We start from the raw sequence: 12,386 nt of genomic DNA on the forward strand, positions 1-12,386 counted from the left end.
ACTGGGCATGGAGATAACTTAATTTAAAAATTAACTAGTTAATAATTTAAATCATTGAGTTAAGTTAATCACTACATTTTAAGTCTTCTGTCATCTATAGTAAGTTTTTTGTTCTATTCTGATGCTTTTCTGAAAGTGCTTGCAAATCAACTATAAGCTAGAGTGCTCATTTTCAACAACAACAAAAAGGACTGTTGAAAAAGGACTATACCAAGTATAGTCTTGGGCTTCTAATGGCATAACTTAAATAACTTTGAGACCATACCAATGGACTAAGTCAGGATTTCCAAAAAGCTAGTGGAGAAGCAGATTCGTAAGACTACTAACCCAAGATCTAACAGAACAAGAATTAATAGAACAAACCAATGAAGGATGTTTACGAATTTTATTTAAGATATTGCTGATGCTTTTATGTTCCTTTTTCTAGATATAAAGAACTCTTTTCTTTTTTCTTTTATGTTATCTATAACTTATTAATGACTTAAAGCAGACAATGCTTTTATAAACAGAAATAAAAACATTTTTTCCTCCCTGCCTAACTCTTCCATCATTCGAAAACTTTTGTGTATTCTTTTCACAGCAATATAAATATTAGCACAGGTTCAATAAGAGTCTGTCCCCTAGGTGGAAACAAACATTGCTTATGCAACTGTGGCTTTGACTGGAATGCCATATTTGAAAGCAGTGCTCATTTAATTAAATATGACCAGACAGTTTTAAGGAGCTATGGCTGACTTCATGAAACCAGTGCTCACAGTTTTCTGAGGAAAACTATACTGGTACCTGGCCTGGAGTTCCCAGCCTCACAGGTGAGGCAAGCAAGATCACTTCCAGGCCCAGAAACTCTGGTTTATGTTTGAGAACCTTAAGAATTCACCAGAATCTATAGGTACTACCTGTGAAACCTGATAGTGAATTCTTGACAACTTTGCTTCTTTGGCTTCAAGAGGTTTTTATAAAACTGAAATCCAGGGGCACCTGGGAGGTACAGTTGGTTAAGCATCCAACTCCTGGTTTCTGCTCAGTCTGCGATCTCAGGGTCATGAGATCAACCCCCGAGTAGGCTCCTTGCTCAGTGTAGAGTCTGATTGGGTTTCTCTCAAGGAGGGAAGAGAACTGTCTGTCTCTCTTTCTCAAATAAATCTTTCAAAAAATGTGAAATCCAAAATAAACTATTGAGTATACAACAAAATAAAGTGCTTTTGCACAGCAAAGGAAACCATCAACAAAATAAAAAGGCAACCTACTAAATGGGAGAAGATATTTCCAAATCATTTATCTGATAGGGGATTAATATCCCAAATACATAACAAACCTATACAGTTCAATACCAAAATAACAATCTGATTAAAAAATGAGCAGAGGACCTGAAGAGACATTTTTCCAAAGAAGACACGGATGGCCAAGAGACACATGAAACAATGCTCAACATCATTAATCATCAGAGAAATGAAAATCAAAACCACAATGAGATAATCACCTTGCACCAGTGAAAATGACTAGTATTAAAAAGACAAGAAACAGGGGCGCCTGGGTGGCTCAGTGGGTTAAGCCTCTGCCTTTGGCTCAGGTCATGATCCCGGGGTCCTGGGATCAAGCCCCACATCAAGCTCAGGGAGTCTGCTTCTCTCTCTCAATTTGCCTGCCTCTCTGCCTACTTCTGCCTACTTGTGATTTCTCTCTGTCAAATAAATAAATAAATAAATAATTTTTTTTTTAAAAAGACAAGAAACAACACATGTTGGCAAGAATGTGGGAAAAAAAGGAACATCATGCACTTTTTGTGGGAATGTAAACGGGCATAACCACTGTAAAACAGCAGAGACGTTCCTCAAAAAATTAAAAATAGAAATACCATATGATCCAGTAATTTCACTACTGGGTATCTACCCAAAGAAAACAAAAAAAAATTATTTGAAGAGATAGATGTACCCTTTTGTTTCTATAGCATAATTTATAATAGCCAAAATAAGGAAGCAACACAAGTATCTATCAATAGATGTACGAAGATGAGGCATGCATGCACACACATAGACAATGGACTATTTCTCTATCATAAAAAATAATGAAATCTTGCTATCTGTGACAACACAGATGAACCTAGAGGGTATTACGCTAAATGAAGTAAGTCAAAGACACATACCATATGATTTCACTTATATGTGGATCTAAAAAACAAAACCAATTAAAAAAAACAGACTATTAAATACAAAGAACAAGTTGATGGTTGCCAAATGGAAGATGGGGGAAGGGATGGGGAAAAAAATGAAAGAAAGTAAGAGGTACAAACTCCCACTTACAAAATAAATAAGTCACAGAGGTGATAAGTACAGCACAGGGAATACAGCCAGTAACAAACACTGTACAGCAACAGAGGACATCTGCACTTGTCATGATGAGCACTGAGTAATGTACAGAACTGTCAAATCACTATATAGTGTACACCTAAAACAGAACATGGCATGTTATGTTTGAAACATAACATGGCATGTTATAACACTGCATGTCAATTATACTTTAGTAATAATTTTTTCTTCAAGTCCAATCTAAGATTCCTTATAAAAACATTCAGCAAGGGGCGCCTGGGTGGCTCAGTGGGTTAAAGCCTCTGCCTTCAGCTCAGGTCATGATCCCAGCATCCTGGGATCGAGCCCCGCTTTGGGGTCTCTGCTCCGCATGGAGCCTGCTTCCCACCCCCCCACCCCCGCCTGCCTCTCTGCCTACTTGTGATCTCTCTCTGACAAATAAATAAATAAAATCTTTAAAAAAAAAAAAAAAAAATCTTAAAAAAAAAAAAAAAAAACGTTCAGCAAGGCCAACTCACAAGGCCTATACCTACAGAAATAATCAGGTCAAATATAATGATATCAACTTCACAATGACTCTTATTCTACCTTGTGAGGGACTAAATGTGCCCCCCAAAATTGATCTTGAAACCCTACCCCCACTATGTGAAGGTATCAGGAGGTGAGGCCTTTGGGGAGTTATCAGCCCTTCTTACATGAGGTCATGAGTGTTGGGGGGATGGGGGGGGACCCATGAGGGTGGAGTCCACACGAATGGGATTAGATACCCTTTCAAGAGCCAAGAGCTTATTTCCTCTCTCCCTATCTACCCTGTGAGGATTCAGAGAGAAGTCAGCAGTCTGCAACCCAGAGAGGATCCTCACCAGAAACCATCCATGCTGGCGCCTTTGATCTTGGGACTTCAAGGCTCCATAACTATGAGAAATAAATTTCTGTTGTTTATAAGCCATCCAGTCTATAATATTTTTGTTATAGCAAAAAGCTATATGCCTTAACTGACTAAAACATATCCCTAATAGTGAAAAATTTTGTTTTAAACAGGGGAACTGACCATGTGCTCACGCTGTTCATTACTCATCCACTGATTTGGCTTGACAAACTTTAGTCAAGCTTTTCTTCTTTCCCACAAGCTCCTAAACTTTGGCTTGCCCTAAGGTTAAGCAAGTAGTGCAGGACTTCCTCCTTAAAAGGGCATTCCAAGTATCAGCTGACCACAGGGGGAAAACAAATCCAGTTAAGCTATCCTGATCATGTAATCTGCTTACCTAGCCTACCCTCCTGACTCACTCCCATACAAAGTTCCTGCTGGTCCTGCTTAACCTTCTCTATAAGTTTTTTTGTGTGTTTGATTTTGAGACACTTGCAGATCTTTCAGTCAGAGCATTCTCCTTTTTTAATAATCATTTTGAAAAGTCTCTCCTTACCTAAATCCACACTGGTTTTTATTTAACAGTATTATGACAAACCACCTATTTGCAAACTCCAAAACAACAATGACATTTATTTTCCTCTATTAAAAATGACTGGTATCATTTCCAAAACTTAAAGGCCAAGGTAAAATTAGGTGCATACAAAAAGCACTACATGTGAAATTACTGTCCAGAGTACCAGCACCCTAATCTTAAGTTATTCATTCATCTTTCTACTTTATAAAAATGAAGAATTTGGGTCAGGTAATTGCTAAAACCCCTTCTATCCTATTAATCTAATAGGAATTTGGTAAAAAAGTTCAACTGAGACAGGGCTCTATGTAAGTCAATACACAAAAATGGGGTGGTGGTGAACTGAGGGCTTCTCCAGCAGAAAAACAAGAACTTAGATTTTTTTCATATCTATTTCTATAACTTCAACAAGAGATTTCAGAAATAATTTCTGAAGATAAAGATCCCAATGATCAAACCCATACTCATTCGTAAGTACTTCACATATCCACACAATGGAATATTATTCAGTCATAAAAAGAAGTATTGATATGTGCTATAAACATAAATGAACCTTGAAAACATTATGCTAAGTGAAAGCCATACTCAAAAGGCCACATACTGTATGATTCCATTTATATGAAATGTTCAGAATAGGCAAATCTGTAGAGACAGAAAAGTAGATTAGTCATTACCAACCGCTGGGGGAAGGGGAAATGGAAAGTGACTACTAAAGCGATACAGTGTTTCTTTTGGGGGTGATGAAAATGTACTTGAATTAGACAGTGGTGATGGCCCTACAACCCTGTGAATATACTAAAACCACTGAACTGGACACTTTACAATAGAGAACTTTATGGTATATGAATTATATCTTTTAAAAAAAACTGGGTTAAAGAAATACTTGCACATGTTAATTGTATTAAAAATGCAACAGTTATATCCTAAAATCAGAAAACACATTACATAATCCACATTTCAAATTCAGTCTCTCAGACACAAACACACTGATTTACTTCTGATTAGTTTTCTCTATCTAATCTGTGATAAGAAAAAAACTACAGTAGCTACAAATTTAAATTATATCTAATAATTTGAGATAAAACACAAAATGAAGCCCTAGACTGCATAAATGTCACAAAAACTCACATCTTTTAATATCATGTTAAATGTAAAATTTAGAATACTTAATATATGCAAAGCTCTGGTTCATGGTGGTATATGAAGAGAAAAAAAATCTATTCTTGAAACACTTTATATCTAACAAAGAGCTGTTGTCTTCACTGGCATAAATCAAGAAACTTACAAATAGAGACCATATAACAGTGTAGCTAAGAATTCATGTTAATGAAGTTCATATGTAGCTTTCTCAGACTTGCAAAATACATCATCTTTAAATTGGATATATGTATACAATTAAATTACATCTCCCAAAAAAGCTGGCCAATAATGAGAAAGACTCCTATACCCATATCCTTGATATGGGTATCACTTGATGTGATTTTGGTCTAAGAGTGATAAAGTAATGACTAACCAAGGCCATCAGAGAAAAAGGCTTCCTGGCCAAACATACATAATTTGATAAAGGTAACTTTTCCAATATCTGAATGACTACTTCCTTGAAAAACAGGATTACTGTCAATCATATTCACCTTTGCATTTTTATTTTTACTGAGAATGTCATCAACAACTTTAGTCCTAATGTCAATTTATAACTTAAAAACTCACTTAATAAATTTTTGGCCTAAAAATATGATTTCACTTTGCATCCTCTATCTCCTGGCCCCTCCACGCAAGGTATCACAGAGATAAAAATTAGCAAGTTATGGCGCACCTGGGTGGCTCAGTCACTTAAACATCTGCCTTTAGCTCAGGTCATGCATGATCCCAGGGTCTGGAACCAAACCCCATGTCAGGCTCCCTACTCAGCAGGGAGTCTGCTTCTCCCTCTCCTTCTGTTCCTCCACCACCCCTCACTTGTGCACATGTACACTCGCGCTCTTGTGTACTCTCTCACTTGCTCAAATAAATAAAATCTTTTAAAAAATTAGCAAGTTACCTTATAGCTAAAAGGATCATGGCACTGAAGTACCAGTAATCTTCACCATATAGAGCCTGGGCATATTTTAATATTTTCCTGTCTCACATCTAAATGTCGTGAACTGTTTGTGAGGATAGTCACTGCCACAAATAACACAAGTCTGAGAAACCAAGCATGTGCTAGTAATATCAAATAACACTATTTTCCTTGTATTTATGACAAATTATTTTTTAAATTAGTAATTTCAAGGGCAAATATCCCATTCTTAGGTTGCCTGGTCTGTATATTTGATTCAAAGTTATTCACATGGTGGTATTCTATTCATTAAGATGAGGCTCATTTTACAGGACATACATAAACTCTCACACAAAGAGTTAAACACGTAATGCAAGAACTCAATATAGCATTTACCCATCCTGCAGGGAAGTCTACCAACTGAATAATTTTAACTGTTGTAACAAAATAATACAATAAAAAATTTCTCAGTTAAACAATGTTTTGATAAAATTATTTTGCCCATACTTAACTCTTAAATAAGTAAATAAGTATCACAATCAACTCTACTATTTATCCTCTAGTTTATTTATAATAATCACCTAAAAGTGTCAAAGCTGCAATCTTTTAAAATAAATTTAATATAGTAGCCATTTTAGTTATATAAAATAAAACAGAAAATATCAGAAGTGGGGTGCCTATCTGGCTCAGATGATGGAGCATGTGACTCTTGATCTTGGGGTTCTGAGTTTGTTTTATTAACATATAATGTATTAGTTGTTTCAGGGGTACAGGTCATTCCTCAGTCTTACACAGCTCACAGTGCTCACCATAACCCATACCCTCCCCACTGTCCATCACCCAGGCACCCCATCCATCCCACCACCCTCCACTCCAGCAACCCTCTGTTGGTTTCTTAAGATTAAGAGTCTCTATGGTTTGTCTCCCTCTCTGGTTTCATCTTATTTCATTTCCCCCTCCCTTCCCTAAGATCCTCTGTCTTGTTTCTCAAATTCCTCATGTCATGGAGATCATATGATAATTGTCTTTCTCTGACTGACTTACTTTGCTTAGGATAATACCCTCTAGTTCCCTCCACATCACTGCAAATGGCAAGATTTCAGGTTTTTTGATGGCTGCATAATATTCCATTGTGTGTGTGTGTGTGTGTGTGTGTGTGTGTGTACACACACATCTTCTTTATCCATTCATCTGTTGATGGACATCTAGGCTCTTTCCACAGTTTGGCTACTGAGGACATTGCTGCTATAAATATTGGGGTGCACATGCCCCTCTGGATCACTACATCTGTATCTTTGGAGTAAATACCCACTAGTGCAGTTGCTGGGTCATAGGGTAGCTCTATTTTTAACTCCCCCCCCCCTTTTTTTTTTTTTTAACTTTTTGAGGAACCTCTATATTGTTTTCCAGAGTGGCTGCACCAGCTTACATTCCCAACACTGTAGGAGGGTTCTCGGGTCCTGAGTTTGAGCCCACATTGGGGGTAAAGATTACTTTAAAAAAATAAATGAAAACTTTGAAAAAAAAAAATATATATATATATCTCAGAAGTGAAAGCATTTCATGGAACTTTTGTTTTGGTTGCGGAAGAGTAAAAAAAAAAGTTCAAAGACCACTGACCTAAAACTATTGATTCCCTATAGCAGTGCCTGACACTTAAATGTTTTATTAATCTTTCCTGAGCATTAATATTTCTTTTAACTTAGCCACCTAAATATTAGTAACCATTTATTCAAAGTCTACTACTGACTATGCACTATACTCTCCCTTTGCAAATATTATCTCAACAGTTCTCATAAAAATCTTGTAAGATATCATCCCTATGTAACAGAAAAGGAAACTAAAGCTTAGTAATTTATCCAAGGCTGCATAAAGTAGTACTTGGTTTATCAATGAAGCCCATACCTTCCTGCTATAGTGCCCCACTTTACAGTCTTCTTTGAATATAAAGTTGCAATGAAACTTCCAAGATGAGATTGAATTTTCAAGAATATTTACCCATGACCTAAACAGGTTACTATTTTACTTCTTTTTCTGATATGTTTAAATTTAAGCTCACATAAAATATTCTCACTTTATATACCCTCCATACAATCTTCTTTGATAGTCAAAAAAAGACTGTCATTTCTGATAGCCAAAGCAATATAACTGTATGGAAGAATACTTCAGTTCAGCAAATGGAAAAACCTCCAATTAAAGCAAAATAAAAAAGTCTCTGAGAAACCAAACTATGGGAAATCTCTGTTAAGCCTCATGATTAACAACAAACTGAAACCTTACACATAACTAATCAAATTATTCCCTACCCAGATGAGCAAATCTAAAACCAAATAAGTAGGAAAGTATCAAATTCAACTACATGAAATTATCATTAAATATCAATCACACTAATCAACCGCATGTTCAAAGGGTCATCCAATCCAGCTCTCTCCAAGTGTGTTGCTTGCATCAAAGGTGCAGCAAAATGTTAAAAGGATTTATGGGAAAAAAATATCAAGTTTGGGGGGCACCTGGTTGGCTCAGTCAGTTAAGCATCTGCCTTCAGCTCAGGTCATGATCTCAGGGTCCTGGGATTGAGTTCCACATCCGGCTCCCTGCTCAGTGGGTATAGCCTGTTTCTCTCTCTTCCTCTGCCCCTCCGCCTGGTTGTGTGCCCTCTCTCTCTCTCTCTCTCTCTCTCTCAATAAATAAATAAACAAAACTTTTTTTAAAAAATCAAGTTTGGGAAACAGTGGGTTAAACAAAATTAAAATTGGTCTCTCTACTTCACATTCTCTCAGAGCCCTTAACATGTTAATGTAAATTAAGATCTCCAAAAGAAGGATTCATCATCTTCATGCAAATATGGTGTACAGAGATTAAATGACTTAACCAAGGTCATAACACAGACAGTTAACCACAAACTTAGAACCAGAATCTAATTCTCCTGATTCCCACTCCAAAATTTATTCTACCTCCTTGAGATTTTACATTTGATATTAAAGAAAAAGCTTTCCCAAGGACCACTTCTACAAAAGATAAGATGGAAAACACTGGTGGCTTGTCTGTACAGTATTTTTCACCATCCCACCAAAATTAATATACTTTTTAAAAAACTAAGTAGCAGAAAATGTTTATGAAACAAAAAAGCCTCCTCCTCAAGCTAAGACAAAGTATCTGCAGATTATATGCACAATGGTATTCCAAAATTTATATTCTTATAAAAATATTCCCTCTAGAAAAATCAGATTTTCTAATCTATACCTGGTTGGAACTAAAAGAACAGTAAGGAAGACAACCCAGATTGTTAGGTCCATTAGAACAGGGACATGTCTATTGCCCTCACCACTATAATATCAGAACCTGATACACAGTAGGTATTCCAAACATATTTGCTAAAAGAATGAACACTTGGGGCGCCTGGGTGGCTCAGTGGGTTAAAAGAACAAACAATAAATCCTTACCATTAATAAATTCCTACCAATAAATCCCTAATATTCCTCTACCATTAATTAGTTATAGGAGCTTAATCAAATCATAATCTTTCTGAATCTGAGTATCCCCACTTGCAAATGAAGCTGTTAGACCAAAATGACCAAGATCTCTTCTACTTGTAACAATTTGTAAATTTTATACAAATTCAATCTCAAATTCCTACCATTTGAGGGTATGTCCACAATACAAAATTATAACAAAAATGTTAGCAAATCATTGGTACTGATCATTTCATTTAATGTGCCCATTACACATGTAAATCAGATCAGTATTACTACCTACATTTTAGAGGTAAGGTATTGAAGCCCAGAGAAACTGACTAGACTGGAATCACAGTTATTAAGTAGAGAAGCACAGACTTTGAACCCAAGATTTTAGTGTCGAAATCCCCAAATCTTTCCATTACACTTTGTCCTCCCATGGTAGGGATAGGGATGCCCAGATGATGACAGCAAGTATTTCTTTGGCTTTCAGATGTTGATTTAACAGCACTACAGCACAAAAGGTCTCTCAAACTCTCATAATCCCACCATTCCAATGTTAAATTTTCAATGTTAATACCCACTCTGTGAAAAAAAATTATTTTAATGCAACAAATTAATCACATTTTTCTTAGACTCCAAGGTTAACTAATGCCACTATTATAACAGAGAATGACAGAAGAATGAAAAGAATCTACAGTATGAATAAAAATCTTTCACATCAAAATACCATCTTAGTTCAAATCATATGTACTCACATTCAAGTACTGTTAAATTCAAAGACCATCTTCTATCATTAGATGCTACATTTAAAATGAGAGGTCCACTTATGCAAACTTTGATATCAGAAATGAGGCTCTTTAAACCATTAACTCTTTTAGGTCTTGTTACATAACACCATACTTCAAATTAATACTCCAAGTGCAACTTTTCTAAACTCCAGGAAGGAACAAACCCAACTCTAGGCTCAAATTTGGTGTTAAAATAAACAAATGGCATTTACATCACACTCTTACCCTCAGAGAAATACAACTGGGCAACCAGAAGTATCCCAGGTTATGGACTTATATCTCCCCAAGACTTTAACCAATCAGCTGACTCTCACATTTAATTCTACTAATTTCCTGTCCTAAAAAATGTACATATCCTTATATCAAATATGATTCTCACAGTTACAGCAAAATCCCTTTCAACGAAGAGTATGCTATAATGAAATAAACATACACTTATTAAACCTCTCAAAGACACAACACTGCATTAAATTCTCTGCCAAGAAAATTAAGTGAGCACTATCTTTAAAGGGTTACATATGAAAATGGTTTGGAATATGCTTAGAGTGAGTCATAATTATTAAGTAGATATAACATGCTAACAATAATCCTGCAGAAGAGTAAAATAAAATCCCTCCTCCTCCAAAAAAAATCAATTGCATTCGTCCAAAATAAATATACACACACAGAAATGGCAATATTGGGCTCATTTGTGCAAGATCCTGAGTTACTATCGTGCCCTGTAAACTTTGCCAAGTTCTGGAGGCTTACCAAAAGTTTAGCTTGTTAAATTAAGAGTTAAAAATCTCCATCGACTCAAAAGGTCTTATACCTGAAAAGAATTTACCATGAACACAAATGAGAATTTTAACAAAACCACAGCCAGAGCTAATAGCATCGATCCGTACTTAAATTCCTCTGCTGGTAAAATGCTCAAGAGCACAAGACTCATCAGCAGCTCAACACTGATAAGTTTGAGAAGAGCTGTTGAAATCTTGCAGGCCAATCAAAAACCCCAGTGAACTGTCACAAAATAAAAGTCACAGCGTATGTGACAGCTTTACAGGCCAGTTCAAAAAACCACAGGACCATCGAATGTAGGCTATTCTCCGAGCAAGTTATCTAGGCTAGCCCATGTTATTTACCAGAGTGCAAGCTGTCCCCAGGGGAGCGCAGCAAATGATAACTTGGGTCCCAGGACAGGTTCCTCTTCACACAAGGATGACTTTCCTATTAGTGCCAACTGTGCACTTGCATGCTCCGAAAATAGGGGCAAGTCCCGAATACCAGGGGTTACAACGGCAACGTTGTCTATTATGGGCTGAAGCTCAGAAGAATCCAAATGCTGAAACGCTCGGACCTATAACCCCGAAGTGACTTTCCAACCGTGCTCTCACCCAGGATCATTCTATCCCCAAAGGACGCCAATCACTAGTAGTAACGAGGCCTGGAAAAACAGTAAGAAGGCTCGAAAAGTTCACGTAAGAGACACGGAAAAGGTGGGGGCTTCGAGAGGGGAGACCAACGTTAAGGCATCTTGGGCTCAAACATTTTAAAAGCCAAAATGCATACAAAGACCCTTCTCCCGGAGGACTCCAGGCAGAAGGAGACGCACAGCCCCTCAGTCACTGCGACAGAATGGGGCTCCAGGGGTTCACCCAGACAAGCAGCCCGGACTGAGGCTCCGATTTGTCCAGGGAAGGTCCGGAACCCTGGGAAGGGGTCCGCATTGTGGCCAGGCGGAGCGCACAGCCCCTTCTCCCGGGCCCCTTTCTCTCTCCTTCCCCACGACCAGGCCTCTCCTGGCTCCTCTTCCCCCCCCCCCCCCCCCCCCCCCCCCCCAGTCCCACACAAAACAAGGCCCCCCCCCCCCCCCCCAAATCCCACCAACTTTCGCGCTCCCCCCTTCCCACCTCTCAGGAGCGCACAGAAACTGCAGGCCAGGAGGCTCCTCAGGACGGCCCCCATCTTCCCTTCTCGCGTTCTCTTCTCTCACCGGCGAGGGGCGGCCAGAAGAGGGGGAGGCGAGGAGCCGGAGCGGCCGCCGCAGCGGCAGGTCTGCACGCTCATGCTTCCCAGCTTTCCAGAGAGAGAAGAAAGAAAGGGGCACGTCAGGGCTCCGCGCGCGCCGTCGCCGCCGCCGCCGCCGCCCTCTCTACCGCGCCGCTCGGCCGGGGGCTCGCGCGACGCCAGCGTCTGCTTCCATGCCGCCGCCTCCTCCCCCGGCGCCCCGCTTCCCCCGCGCAGCTCCTCATTCAGCCTCTTCCTCTCACGCAGCGGCGCAGGGATACCGCGGGCCCGCCGCCACGGGTCGCCGCGAAGGTCTCCCTGCGCGCGGGCGAGCCCCTCCCTCGGCACCGCCTCCCGTTCAGCCACGA

General features: G+C 38.8%; 1 protein-coding gene across 1 annotated transcript in view; it reads right to left on the bottom strand.

Moving 5' to 3' along the window:
• Positions 1-12,117, bottom strand: part of LRP6 (LDL receptor related protein 6) — a 165,983-nt gene extending 153,866 nt beyond the window's left edge. The window contains exon 1 of the mRNA XM_032855008.1: positions 11,922-12,117. Within this exon, the coding sequence (XP_032710899.1) occupies positions 11,922-11,976 (55 nt within the window). The 5' untranslated portion in view covers positions 11,977-12,117. The remainder of the gene's footprint in view (positions 1-11,921) is intronic.
• Positions 12,118-12,386: the final 269 nt, after the last annotated feature.

Source organism: Lontra canadensis, unplaced genomic scaffold (genome assembly GCF_010015895.1).
Source record: "Lontra canadensis isolate GAN:19392208 unplaced genomic scaffold, GSC_riverotter_1.0 scaffold9, whole genome shotgun sequence".
Taxonomy (NCBI): domain Eukaryota; kingdom Metazoa; phylum Chordata; class Mammalia; order Carnivora; family Mustelidae; genus Lontra; species Lontra canadensis.